The 13,050-nt window shown below is 58.4% G+C and overlaps 1 protein-coding gene across 10 annotated transcripts in view; it reads left to right on the top strand.

Moving 5' to 3' along the window:
- MYT1 (myelin transcription factor 1) overlaps positions 1–13,050 on the top strand; it is a 68,081-nt gene that overhangs the window by 36,622 nt on the left and 18,409 nt on the right. For 8 of the 10 annotated variants that reach the window (XM_034641062.1, XM_034641059.1, XM_034641060.1 and 5 more), the window contains exons 6-13: positions 268–515; positions 1,799–2,659; positions 4,431–4,565; positions 5,081–5,171; positions 6,177–6,290; positions 8,997–9,211; positions 10,478–10,665; positions 11,424–11,693. In XM_034641062.1, coding sequence (XP_034496953.1) covers positions 268–515; positions 1,799–2,659; positions 4,431–4,565; positions 5,081–5,171; positions 6,177–6,290; positions 8,997–9,211; positions 10,478–10,665; positions 11,424–11,693 — 2,122 coding nt within the window. The remainder of the gene's footprint in view (positions 1–267; positions 516–1,798; positions 2,660–4,430; positions 4,566–5,080; positions 5,172–6,176; positions 6,291–8,996; positions 9,212–10,477; positions 10,666–11,423; positions 11,694–13,050) is intronic. The other 2 variants (XM_034641061.1, XM_002925700.4) reach the window with 1 other exon arrangement.

The raw sequence follows: 13,050 nt of genomic DNA, 5'->3' as shown, positions 1-13,050 counted from the left end.
GGACAGGGCCACTGAAGTTAGGTCTCAGGAGAGAAGAACAAAGTGCAATTTAAAGCACATCAAGAGTTTTTAATGTGGACAATTCATGTAAAATTTTAAGCACGTTAATCTGCCTGTCGTGAATGTGGGGCTTCTGACGGAGGGATAGTGATGAGACATAGACAAGCTTTCACAACAGGAGGGTGTGAGGGAGCTGCTGAGGGTGGGGAGTGGGCGGGAGGACCCCAGGGAGTGCTGACGGCGTGGCCCTGGTCCCCTTCCTCCCAGTCTGCAGAGCTGCCCTCTGGCCAAGAAGAGGAAGCTGGAGGGGGCCCAGGCCGAACACCTGGCGTCCACGCGGAAGTCCCACCCCCTGAAGCTGGCTCTGGACGAGGGCTACAGCGTGGACACCGACGGCAGCGAGGACGCCGAGGTGAAGGACGCCTCTGTTTCAGATGAATCGGAAGGAACTCTGGAGGAGGACGAGGCTGAAATGTCAGGACAGGAGGGAATTCATCGTCCTGAGCCAGCTGAAGGTGCTTTGTGGCTCTTTTTCCCCCGAAATAAAGGGCGCTTAGTGTGGCCCCGGAGAATCGCAGCCTGTGAGTGGGGAGGGGGCCCCGCTCCGCGTCAGTGAAAGGGCCGCCAAGGAAGCCCTTCCTGAGAACAAGCGAGGTCTTGTCCTGACATTTGTTGGGGCTTCCTGGAGAAGGGCTGGTACAGGGCGTTTGAGGGGCCTGTGGGCGCATCTCTGTGAACACTGTGTGTGTGAGTGTGGGTGTGTGTCTGTGCGCATGGGGGAGATGGACGGACAGATGGACATGGGCTGTGTGTCGGTGCGTGGGGGGAGGGGGTCTCAGGCAGACCTTCCCCCCACTTGGCCCCAGGGAAGAGCAGCTGGGGGTGGGGGTGAGGGGTCTACTTGGCATCAGGTGAGACTGTGGGGGTGTCCAGGGAAGCCTGGGGCGGGATGCGGAAATGAGGGGATTCCCTGCTGCACTTTCTTCGCTGGGGGGACAGCCAGACTTTGGCAAATGCTGGTGTGAAGGTGACCCCAGGTTCTGGAGGGAAGTGTCCATGTGCCCCCCAGTCTGGCAGACTTCAGAGTCCTGGGGGTGGGACTGAGACCTGGGGTCCCAACCCCCCAGGACCCCCCAAGGTGCTTGTGTCTTCTGACCTTGCAGGGTCTGAGATGGATTTTTGTGTTATTTTGGAGCCAATCCTTAGGGAGAGTCCTCACACTTGCCTCCCTCCTGGGGGGTCTCTTGTTGTGCTTGAAGTGGCATGCGGCCCCATGGGCTCTAGGGAGAAAGGACTAGCTTGCCCACTTTCCTACGGAGGACAGAGTTTGGGGTTTGCGCACCAGCCCTGGCGGGCTCCCTCCTGGAATGGGGGATGTCAGGGCCGGCTCCTGCACCCCGGACACCCTTGTCGACTGTCCCACAGGGCCTTCGTGTTCTGAGCAAACACCACAGCCCAGTCACGGCAGCTGAGAGGTCTAAGTTTGTGTCTTTTAGAAACCTCAGTTCGGTTTCTGCTTTGTGTTTGTGAAGCGATTTTTAAAATCTGTTGTATTCTTTAATTTCCATTTTGTGAAATTCGGGTTTACCTGATCTGAGAAAGTAGCTGTGAAGGGGAGGACCATTAATCACAAGTATCAGAGTGTTTCTCGGCTTCTCCTCCTAAAATAAGTTCTCCAAGGCCCAGGTGGAGGGGCTGGCACGACGACCACACTCCCCTTACTGGGGTTCCGCGTTTGCCAGGCCGTGTGGGGTAAGGTGTTCCTGTGCTCATCCCGCACGTTTCTGACTCTGTGCAGGAAGGAGCCCCGTCAAGTCCCACTTCGGATCCAAGCCCATCGGCAGCTCCGTCGGCCCTGCCAAGGGCAACTACAGCAGCTACCAGGAAATCATTGCCACTTCTCTCCTAAACCTGGGCCAAATCGCTGTAGAGACCCTAGTTGGGGAGGACTTGGGCCAGGTGGCCAAGCCGGGCCCTGGTGTCGTGCACCTGGTTCAGGAGGAGGCTGAAGAAGGGGCCACCAGTGATGAGGGGGAGAAGGACGTGTTCCTCCGGCCAGACGGTACAGAGGAAGTCGTGGGAGGCACCAAGGAGCACTCCCAGGAGCTCTGTCCCCAGTCCGTGGAGGAGTCCAGCAGGATGAAAGTTGCCCTGGGTAACGAGGAGGACGAGGACGAGGACGAGGAGGACGACGAGGAGGACGACGAGGACGAGGACGAGGAAGAGGACGAGGAGGACGAGGAGGACGACGAGGAGGACGGGGAGGAGGACGAGGACGAGGAGGCAGCCGCTCCTGATGTCCTCTGCCAGGAGGATGCCCCCCTTGCCCCCACCCAGAAGGCCCCTGAACTCCAGCGTCCGGCGTCTCCCAGCCCCAAGCCCGAGTACTCCGTCATCGTGGAGGTGCGCTCTGATGACGGGAAGGACGAAGACTCGCGCTCCCAGAAGTCTGCGGTCACGGACGAGTCGGAGATGTACGACATGATGACACGCGGGAACCTGGGCCTCCTGGAGCAGGCTATCGCCTTGAAGGCAGAGCAGGTACAGGCTGTCTGCGAGCCAGGCTGCCCACCCACCGAGCGGAGCCCGCTGGGCCCCTGTGAGCCCGGGAAGGCAGTGAGGCCCCTGGATGCTGCCCGGAAGAACTATTGCAGCAAAGGTAGGGCTGGCGGCCGGGCCCTGCGCACCCACCCTTCCTCCCTCCATCCCGGGATGGTAGCCCCCTGTGCCCACGGGGCACAGAGATGCAGGCTGAGTGAGAGGCATGGCCAGAGCCCGTTACAGGCTGGAGGCAGGGCTGACAGGTGCCGACAAAGGACAAACATACACATAACCACAGAGCGGCTGTTGATACTGAGAAAGTGGGCTCATGCTGCTCACACAGGGTGGTCCGGGGTCAGAAGCAGAGCTACAGGTGGGGAGAGGAGGGTGGGAGGGACAGTGAGCTGGGGGGCCTGCCTTGGTCATGGAGAGACACAGGCCGACCCTGGGAGGACACATCTGGGTCATGGAGACACTGGAGTGAGCTTTGGGGAACCCCAGGCGGTAGGTAGGTAGGGACACAGGGCACAGATTTTCTGGGGATACTGACACGAGACAGGTTTGGGGCAGATATGGAGGACACAGCTGAGGGTACACAGATGAGGACATTGTTTCAGCCTGGAGGACAGCTGTCAAGGGGACCCCCTTTCAGGGTGGCACAGATGTGGGGGACAGCTGCTTGTGAGCTCAGATTCTGACTGGCAAGGTCTTGAGGGGACACAGATGCAGGGAGACCCATGTAAAGGTGATACAAATTTAGGGACAGGTGTTGCGGCCTGTGTGGGACTCACAGATCAGGGCAGACATCGGTGGGACACTGTTGAAGAGGGCATGGCTGGGGGACACAGGCAGAGGGACAGCCCCAGGCCCAGGTGTTTGAGGGACTCAGACCTGTGGGAATGGACACTGGGGACCTGCCTTCGGGGGTAGAGTTGAGGGCATGGACCCAGGGGCCAGAGCCTCAGGGTGAGGCAGATGGCCGAGCTGGAAGCACCGGGCAGTGGAGAGACGGGGGACTGAGGCAGTGTGAGCCCCGGGTCGAGTCCCTGCGGCAACAGCAGCAGCTCAGGAAGCAGGCGTTGGGGACACGTTGGTGACGACCCTGCCCGCTGCGTTGGTGAACCTTCAACTTCCCACCCATTTGACCACAGAGATGCAGAGCCAGGGGTCCTGCCCTTTAGAATGCCCTTGGGTTTCCGCCTTGCCTGGGGTGGGAGTTCTGAGTGTGGCTGTGTGACTTCTGCATTCACCCAGAGGGGATGGCTCCACCTAGGAATTTCTCTGGGACGTCGGCCATGCTCTGGGGATCATCCCTGTCCCGACAGCTGTTCCCTTCTGGCCGCCACACCCACTAGTGACATCTCCTGGCCCACAGAGACTAGATGAGGTCAGCAACTGAGATTTGAGTTAAAATTTCTGCATTTAATAGTCACACGGCTTTTGGCAAGTTAACTTCTTTGTCCTCCTCGTTTTGTCAGATCCAAAGGACATGTCCTGGCAAGGAACTTGCCCTATCTTTCCCCTTTCTGTGCAGAGGCTGGACCTCTAGGCATGGGGGCTCTTGGAGGCATGGCCCACACAAGGAGGCCAGTGGGACTCACACAATGTCAATGGAAACAGGGATAGAGGGCGCCAGCTGCCACCTGGGTCCTTCTCTTTAAAATGCTGCATGTCCTGCTCTGTGGGACAGTTTTCCTTGAGGATGGCTGAGGTGGACCAGTTTCCCCAGAACTGTGCAGCCGCAGTCCTTCTTGGGCTCTTGGGCAGTCTGGCTGCTCTCCTCTGGACAGAGTGAATGAAGAACCATGGCTGTTCCGTCCTCCTCCCCGCTCTCCACCTGCCACACAGCTTTCTGGCTACTCTCTAACTGATGCGTCTTGTGTGTTTAGATCCCTCAAGAGCTGAGAAGCGTGAGATCAAGTGTCCGACACCAGGCTGTGACGGCACTGGTCACGTCACGGGGTTGTACCCTCACCACCGAAGCCTGTCGGGTTGCCCCCACAAGGACAGGATCCCCCCAGAGAGTGAGTAGCTGTGCATGGTTCAGGCCATCTCTGCTGCTTAGATGACGTTCCCATGGAGGAGGGGTCACCCAGGGCCCTGTCCCTTTGGATTGGCACTGTCCAGATGCCTAAACTTGAGTCCTACAAGGTTGGGGATGGGGAATGTGCCCAGTTACCTACCTTGAGACAGCAACTCGTGTCAGGGCACCCAGGAGGCCTGCAAGGGAAGAGCCAGTCACCTGTGCTCCAAAGGGCACAAGGAGAGAGCCTGTCCTCATTTCTAGGCTAGAGGCAGTGATTTCAAAGGCAAATCACAGAACAGTCAGAGGGTTTGAGGCCAAGTTGATTTCTGCCCCAGGGAGGCAGGGGGCCAGAGTGGGAGGGAGAATGGCTTGACCGGGCTGAGGCTTGCGGGCCATCCTGGCTTGCTGCTCTAAGCTGCTGTCCTCCTACAAAGTTGCAGGCTCTTTCAGCTGCAGGCTCCTACGGCTTCCTTGGCGGTGCTCACGGCGTCCCTCCCTCTGGTTCTCTTACAGTCTTGGCTATGCATGAGAACGTGTTGAAGTGCCCTACTCCTGGCTGCACAGGCCAAGGCCATGTGAATAGCAACCGTAACACGCACAGAAGGTACTTAGCTTGGGCCAGGCATGGCGAGGGCCGTGGTGGGGTGGGCTGGGCCTCGTGTGTGTGCCCCGGCTTGGGACGGGTGCAAGGTCAGGGCAGGCCTCTCGGTGGGGCGTCAGAAGGACGCCCAGAGGTGCGGTCCCTGTGGGGTGGGGGGTCCTGAGAGACCAGAGGACAGCTGGAGCGATGGGCACATGCCCTTCAGAGAGGACTCCTGCCCTTGGGAAAAGCCAGGTGCAGGCTGTGAGTCCTGCGATGTTTGGGAAGCCTCGGCACACCGGGCCTCCACCGGCCTGGACCAAGCTCTGGGCTAGACTGTGGGTGCTGCAAGCCAGGTAGACGCGAGACTCCCGGGAGGCACTCAGGGTTTGTCTGTCTGCCATCTTGCAGACCCAGAGGTGACCAGATCCCCCTCCCTTGCCTTGGGTAGCGTGGCTGGGATGGGATGTGTCCTTGCAAAGGCTGCTAGAGCTTTTGAGGCCACTTCACTGAGAAGAGGTTAAATTCCTGAGAGGGGTTGTGACCGTCACCTCGTCCGCAGCCAGTCAGTGTAATTCTGACTGATGACGTTGCTCCCCTGGTGTCTTAGATTGGGTGATTTCCTGGGAGGGGGCTGGGCCTCCAGGGTCCGCGCCCGGGTTGTGCGCCTCCCCGCCCCCCCCAGTTGGCTGATGAAACGTGAGCCAGAGACAGGTCCCAAGGGCCGCTATGGTCTGCAGTGAGGGGAGGGCGGGAGGGGGGGAGCGGCAGGCCCGTTGCCCAGACCGGCCCAGGGGAGGTGCCTTTGCCCAAAGCTGTGAAGGCGTTGAGGACATACTTCATCTCTGTGTGTCGTTGCTTAGAGTTTCCCCCGACAGAAACTGTGCAGCTGCTACCTGGAGGGCTCGGGGACAGAGTGAGAGAGACAGCAGCCTTCCCTGGGCTCGGGGGGGTTCCTGCAGGGCTCCCGGCTTGGACGGGCAGGGTCTGGAGGAGGGTGCTTAGCTGTCCTCTTTGCCTTTTCTCCAGTTTGTCTGGGTGTCCCATTGCTGCTGCTGAAAAATTAGCCAAATCTCACGAGAAGCAACAGCCGCAAACAGGAGACCCTTCCAAGAATAGCTCCAATTCAGATCGGATCCTCAGGTGAGCGAAGGGGGCACAGACTGAAGGGGCCTGCCTCCCCAGATCCTGCAGGGTCTCCCAGTGTCGCTGGGACCGCATGTGCCCGTGTGCATGTTTGTGCGTGTGCTGATGCCCTGAGTTGCCCTGGGCCTCCAGGGGCGGAGCTGGAGGGTAGTTCCTGGGGCACACAGGACAGACTCTGACGTCCACTGCACTGACCGGCGTCTCGGCTGTGACACAAACACCCGTGAGGCCGCCCTGCCTTGCTCTCCCCAAAGGCCCCTGACCCTCACGGCTTGAGATTGCTCAGGGGTCTGTTTGTGGGGATGCTGGTCCTGTCTCAAGAGAGCACACTACACCAGCTGAGGGCCACGGCCGTCCAGAAGCACCAGAGCGGCTCCTTCCTGGCTGTCCTGCCTACACCTCCCTCACCCCAAAGAGAGACCCTAAGCTGAGGGAGAGGAGTGGGCGCACGTGGCGCCCTTCAGAGCATGGCCTGCTTGTGGCCCCAGAGGTTCTGAGGCGGCCGACGTCACGCCTGTGTGTAGACGTATGTCAGAATTAAGGGGGTCCCGAAAGGCCATTTGAAATGTAACTGCTTGGCACTCCTGCCACCCATGTGACTCTGAAGCGGGGGCCACGACGAAGGCCAGAGTCTCAGGAACTTGCCCGAGGCCGCAGTTATCGACTGGGGGAGCTGGCACTGGCCCTGAGCCAGCCCGGCCTCGGAGTCTCGTTCCTGACCAGCCGGTGTCTCCTCCCCGGCTGCCCTGGCTCAGTGGATACTCTGCTTCCTGTCTCTCTGAGGGACTAGGACTCACAGGATTCTTCCCCGTCCCCAGTTCTCCAGACCCCAGTTCCATGTGTGCCACTCAAAGGAGAATGTGGGAGGCAAGGGTTGTCGTGCGGTCACGAACACGGACCCTGGTCTGGAGAGAGGCCCACCTCCTTTCAGGGCCCACCCAACCCCCTGTCCCTTCCCTGGCGTGTGCCAGCCGAGGTCTCAAGCCACCCACCGTGGTTTGCTCTGCAGGTTCCCTGTGAGGGGTCTCTGGGCGGAGGGCAGAGCTGGGGCCTCACCCTCCAGCACTCCCATCCACACGTGCCTTCAGCCCTGCATGTCCAGTCGGCTCCTTTCCACCTGCTGGCTGTTAGCGTGGTGGGTAGCTGCTCCTTCCTTCCGTCCTGTAACTGTTCCTTCCAGCTTCCTGTCGGTTACTAATCCAGTTCTTTTCCTGCCTTGATCCAAGTCACTGGTAAAATGTCAAACCAGCAGGCAGGTGAGGTCCCGTGAGCCCAGTTGTCGGGGGCAACACGGTGGCTGTGTTCCCAGGAATTTGGCCTCCATTTGTTTGCTGTGAAAGTGGACAACAGTGTTAACTTGTGGACTTCACAAGTATCCCATGCGGCATGAGCACGACCGTGATATTTAGCCTGCCCAGCCCTTGGTGAAGAGCCTCAAATGGTAGCTGCTGGGGCCAGGATGCAGGGCCCTTGTGTTTAAGTTCTGCTCATTCGCTGTGGCCACGTTTCTGGGGGTCATAGCCTGGGGTGTGGGGCGAGTCTTTGCAAATCTCTGCTGGCGTCATAGACGCTAGGTCTGCCGCGGGGTGGAGCCCTGGAGCCCTGGCCAAGGAAGACAGTGAAACATGGCACCCACATCCAGTTCTTCTCTCCCCTGGGCGGTGCCTGAGCTCTCTCCAGGAACTTCTTCAGATGTGCCTGGCCCTCCAACCCTCCTTGGGGAAGGAGAATGTGCCCGTGCTTGGGGGCATCTGCTTTTCCAAGGTCCAGGCTCAGAGCTGACTTCCTCATGCTTGCAGGGTCTTTCTGTCACTGGGCGCCTGTTCTTACAACACTCGGCCCCTTGGAGACTTTACCATCGACCCCTTCTTAATTCCAGACTGCAGTCATTGCTTGGTTTAGAGTCAGGAGCAAAGAGAGCTGGGGTCCTCCCAGCCTCTCCTCTTCCTTCCCTTCTCTCTGAGCTGATCAGCACAGAAGCCGTCCACACCTTGTGTGGAGGCCGTTCGCCCCTGGCTGGTCTTCATGCCCTGGCTCCTGTGCTGTCTGGGCTGTCTCTGCTACCTCTGGCACATTGACGATGCTGAGCTCTTCCAAGGGCTTCGGTGACAGGGAACGAATGCCCGCAGTGGCCTTTTCATCCCTACCCTCAACCTTTCAGCCCCTCTGGGGCTCTTCTCCACTGGCTTCAAGCAGAGAATAGTGGAGGGCTGAGCCCCTGGCCCGGAAGAGCTGAGTCGGGCCCTCCCTGAGCCTGTTCTCAGAAGCACCCCTGTCCCCTCTGGATGCCCCATCTCCGTCCTCACTGGGCAGCTGTGTCATTGCACCAGGACAATTCTGTTTGGGGGTGGCTGGCCACAGAGGGATGCTTCTGTAGGCTTGCCTGCCAAGAGCTCACACTGGTTGGTGGTGGAGTTGTTTGAAACCTGCCCTCCTAAGTTCTGGGGGAACGTTTACAGCCCTCCCTCCTCCTCTGGTCTGCAAGGACACATTCCATTGTTTCTTCAAGGCTCCTCTTGCTTGCTCCCTGCAGGCAGTTCTTCCTCATACAGAGCAGGCCCCAGGCGCCCTTTAGTGGTGGGACATGGAGGAGGGTCTCTGTGCACACAGGGCTCTGAGCGGTTCCTGCCCAGGCTGTGGGATGGGGCTTGGGGTCCCTGGGCCCTGTCCTCATGGTTTCTGCACTTCTATCCCGCACCGCAGGCCTATGTGCTTCGTGAAGCAGCTTGAAGTCCCTCCGTATGGAAGCTACCGGCCTAGTGTGGCCCCCGCCACACCCAGGGCCAACCTGGCCAAGGAGCTGGAGAAGTTCTCCAAGGTCACCTTTGACTACGCAAGTTTTGACGCTCAGGTTTTTGGCAAACGCATGCTTGCCCCAAAGATTCAGACCAGCGAAACCTCACCTAAAGCCTTTAAATGTAAGTTGGGGCGATCCACTCCTGGGAGGTGGAGGGTTTGAGAGATGGGGGAGGAGGGACCCCCTCGCCAGGAGCATGTAGGGAATCTCTCCCCCGGGAGTACCTGGCCGTCCAGTGTCGACCATGGCGGCTTTCCCAGAGTCTATATCTTGCTCACGGCACTGTTGCCATGTTCGCCATCAAGCTTGATGTATCTCTTCACTGTTTGTGAAGCAAAACCTAGGTCCTTTATGGTGTGCATATCCAGAGGGCTAAGAATAACTTCCGTGATGTGGTCTACCCTGTGGGGGCTCAGACAACCACTATGCTGAGTCTGGATACCCTCACAGAAGCTATTTGTCTTCCTGCTTGTGGACTATCTTGCTGGATACAGTGTGTTGTGATATTAGCCCCAAGCTTTCTGGGTACTTGTACTAACAAAATGCATTCTTACAAACTTTTGAGAACAACCCTTCCTGTCTGTTGTGGTCACTGAATATACCAGTTTGTGGGTTGCAAGCCCATTAACCCTGGAAACACATATGAAATGGAAAAGCACCCCATTGTGCCCATGAGATCAGAACTGGTGTGTCCCAGTGGGTGTTTGGCCCTCAAACGCAGCAGTGAGGAGTTTCCGTCCCGTTAATACTGAAAACACTGAGTGATGACGTAGCTGCCAGCTACAGTGTGGACATCTGTCCCACTTGCTCGGTGCCGTGATGCCTGGGTCCCCTAACAAGGAGCTCTTCGTAGATCTGGAAATTCACTGGTGACACCATGATATCGGAAGTGTCATACTTGAGGGTTAGTTTGTGACTAAGTATAATTACTAGAAGAGATAACATTTTATGCCCTCAATGGTCATGTTTATTTGAATGGTAACATAACTTTATGAAGTTGTATTATGGGGACACCAAAAGTAGGCTTTCGAGATGTTGTGACAAAAATTTTCCTACTTGAATAGTATTCTATCCACTCCTATTACAGAATTCTTTACTCTCTCGGTTAGCGTTCACCGGTAGACAACTCATATTCCTTTGATACATCAGATGCTGGAATGTCTTTGCAGGGCTTTGCTCTCTCTGCCCAAATTTCAAACGAGCCAGCAATGGCCTCCTGAATGCCCTATGAGAGGATGAGTAGGAGTGTGCCATGGGCCCCGTGACTGCGACCCCCCACGTAGCCGTGCCCCGCGCACTCCCAGCCACCCCAAAGCTCCCCACTGTGTCTGTGTGGCCACCTCCCATTCCAGTTGTATATCAGCCTGGTGTTGTTCCCTTTTTGCAGCCAAACCTTTCCCAAAGGCCTCTCCCCCCAGGCACAGCCCCCGCACTTCATCCTCTTCTGTAGGCTTCGACTACGCGCACGACGCCGAGGCCGCACACATGGCCGCCACAGCCATCCTGAACCTCTCCACGCGCTGCTGGGAAATGCCCGAGAACCTCAGCACGAAGCCACAGGACCTGCCCGGCCAGGTGGGTGTGTCCCCTACAAGGAACCCTCTGAGGCAGAGATGGGCGGGTGGGATTTACAGTCAGGACCACATGCCCCCGCAGGAAATGTGCTCAGGGACACCCAGTGTCCACTTGATCATTATCGTCCTTACTTTTCTTCCTCCTGGTCATAGCTCCTGGTGACCAGGAGAGGTTGGATGAGTTCCCTTTGAGAGCTGTGTGTGCTGTGCCTACGGAGGGCTGAATGGCTGTGCACACGCATATTCCTTCATGTCCATCTAAGTCTGAAGGTCCGGTGTCCTCGTGTTCCGCTGAGTCTGAGGGTCGAGCACACACACGTTCATTCCCATGTGCTCCCCTGAGTCTGAGGGTCATTGCACACACGTGTGACCTCGTGCTCCCCGGAGTCTGAGGGTCGAGCACGTGTCCTTGTGTGATCATGGTCAGTGCGTCTCAAGGTTTTGTGACGTTCGCAAGACCTGCGAGAGTGGAGGCTCCTCCACGTGAATTTCGGGAAGTGGCAAGTCAAGATTCTCGCTTCTCAGAGGTTCCTCTCCTCTTGTCCGGGTCTGCTTCCTTCCAAGGGAAACACCGCTCTGGGCTCTCTGTAATGCTGATTTCGTGCCCCAGAAGGCGCACACGGGAAGGGGATGTCCTTAGCACGGATTTTGCCTTCACACTTGCAGGCTCTGGGCTCTCTGTAACGCTGATCTCGTGTCCCAGAAGGCGCACACGGGAAGGGGACGTCATTAGCACGGATTTTGCCTTCACACTTGCAGGCTGCGGACATTGAAGTGGATGAAAACGGAACCCTGGACTTGAGCATGCACAAACACCGCAAGCGAGAAAGCGCTTTCCCCAGCAGCAGCAGCAGCAGCAGCAGCCCTGGCGTGAAGTCTCCCGACGCCTCCCAGCGCCAGAGCAGCACCAGCGCCCCCAGCAGCTCCATGACCTCACCCCAGTCCAGCCAGGCTTCCCGCCACGATGAGTGGGATCGACCTCTGGACTATACCAAGCCCAGCCGCCAACGAGAGGAGGAACCCGAGGAGGTGGGTGCGGGGCCTGAGGGCTGGTGTAAAAAGTGCTGGCTTCTCCAGGAAGAGCTTCTAGGGTCCCGTCCCTGTCCACACGGGGCCTTGCCGCCTCTAGGAAGCTAGGACTCGGCCTGCCCTCCTGGAGGGTTTTTCACCGTTGGGCCATGCTCTGGTCTTGTCCCACCCGAGAGAGAAGTCGTCTTCTCACTTCCTCGGACTCGGTGATCAACACCATCATGGGCCCTTGGAAAGCATGGGGAGGAGGGGGGTTTCTTTTGCATCCCATGGGAATATTTGGGAATGGCTCCAAATTCCTTGGTTTTGTGGCCTCCCGCCAACCTGCTGTCCAGATAGGGACACCCTGAATTCTGGCAGCAGTCCCTCCTTATCGTCGGCAGGACACCCCAGCCACCTGGCTCCTTGGACAGAGGAGCCCCTGTGGTGGACAGTGGCCTCAGTCGCAAGACCAGCACCACCTGCTAAAAAGCAACAAGCTCGGTGTCTTGGTTGGAACTGCAGTCTTGGAACATCCCTTTCTAACCATTCTACCCTCTTGAGAGTGGGACCGATCGAAGGCTCTTCCCCACAGAGGTGTGCGTCCCGAGTAGCAAAGCCCAGCGGTGAGGGTGGCATAGACTCCGGAGAGCCTCCGCACAGCGTGGGCAGGCCCGCCTGTCCCCTCCCTCTCCCTCCCCATCGCTGCCAGCAACCCCCCCCAACCTCAGAAGGGCAGGGGGGCCGGCCCCTGTGGAGGATTCCTTTCTGGGAAACTACCACCCTCCCCCAGCTCCCTCTGCGCACCTCACATGTATCTCTACTGGGCCCAAGGCTCAGGCCACTTGGCACAGTCCTGTGGCTTTAACTTGGTGTTAGCCCCAGAAGGGGGGTACCTCTAAGACTGAGCCCTGAGTAGAAGGGGCTGGCCCGGGACATGTCCTCCTGGGACTGTGTGAGTGGTTTTCTCCCTGGTCAGTCGGAACCCAGTCTGAGGCCAGGTGGGGCCCTCCTATGAGGGGGGCCACCAGTACAGTTTGCTCTTACCTTGTTCCAGTCCTGCCCCCAGGCCTAAGCCCCCTTCCTGGTGACTGCAGCCCATCGCTTGGCCCCTCCCTGCCCCTTTCCATGACCCCCAGCTCAGGCCGACATCCCTGGCTGCCTTGCCCCTCCCCTCTCCCTTCACACATGCTCTGAGCACCCCAAGACTCATGTCATCTGTCTCAGAGGTCTTGAGGTCCTTGCCCACAGAAGCCTGTCCCCCATTCCACCCCACAGTCATTCTCCACCCCAGAGTCTCAGCTCACTCCCAGTTGCTTCCTCTCCTCCAGCCCCCTTCCAGGCACAGGTGGGTCACCCCCAGAAATGTCTCCCTCAT

Source organism: Ailuropoda melanoleuca, chromosome 13 (assembly GCF_002007445.2).
Source record: "Ailuropoda melanoleuca isolate Jingjing chromosome 13, ASM200744v2, whole genome shotgun sequence".
NCBI classification, from domain to species: domain Eukaryota; kingdom Metazoa; phylum Chordata; class Mammalia; order Carnivora; family Ursidae; genus Ailuropoda; species Ailuropoda melanoleuca.
The sequence above is the reverse complement of the archived record's forward strand: the minus strand, read 5'-3'. Positions and strand labels throughout refer to the sequence as shown.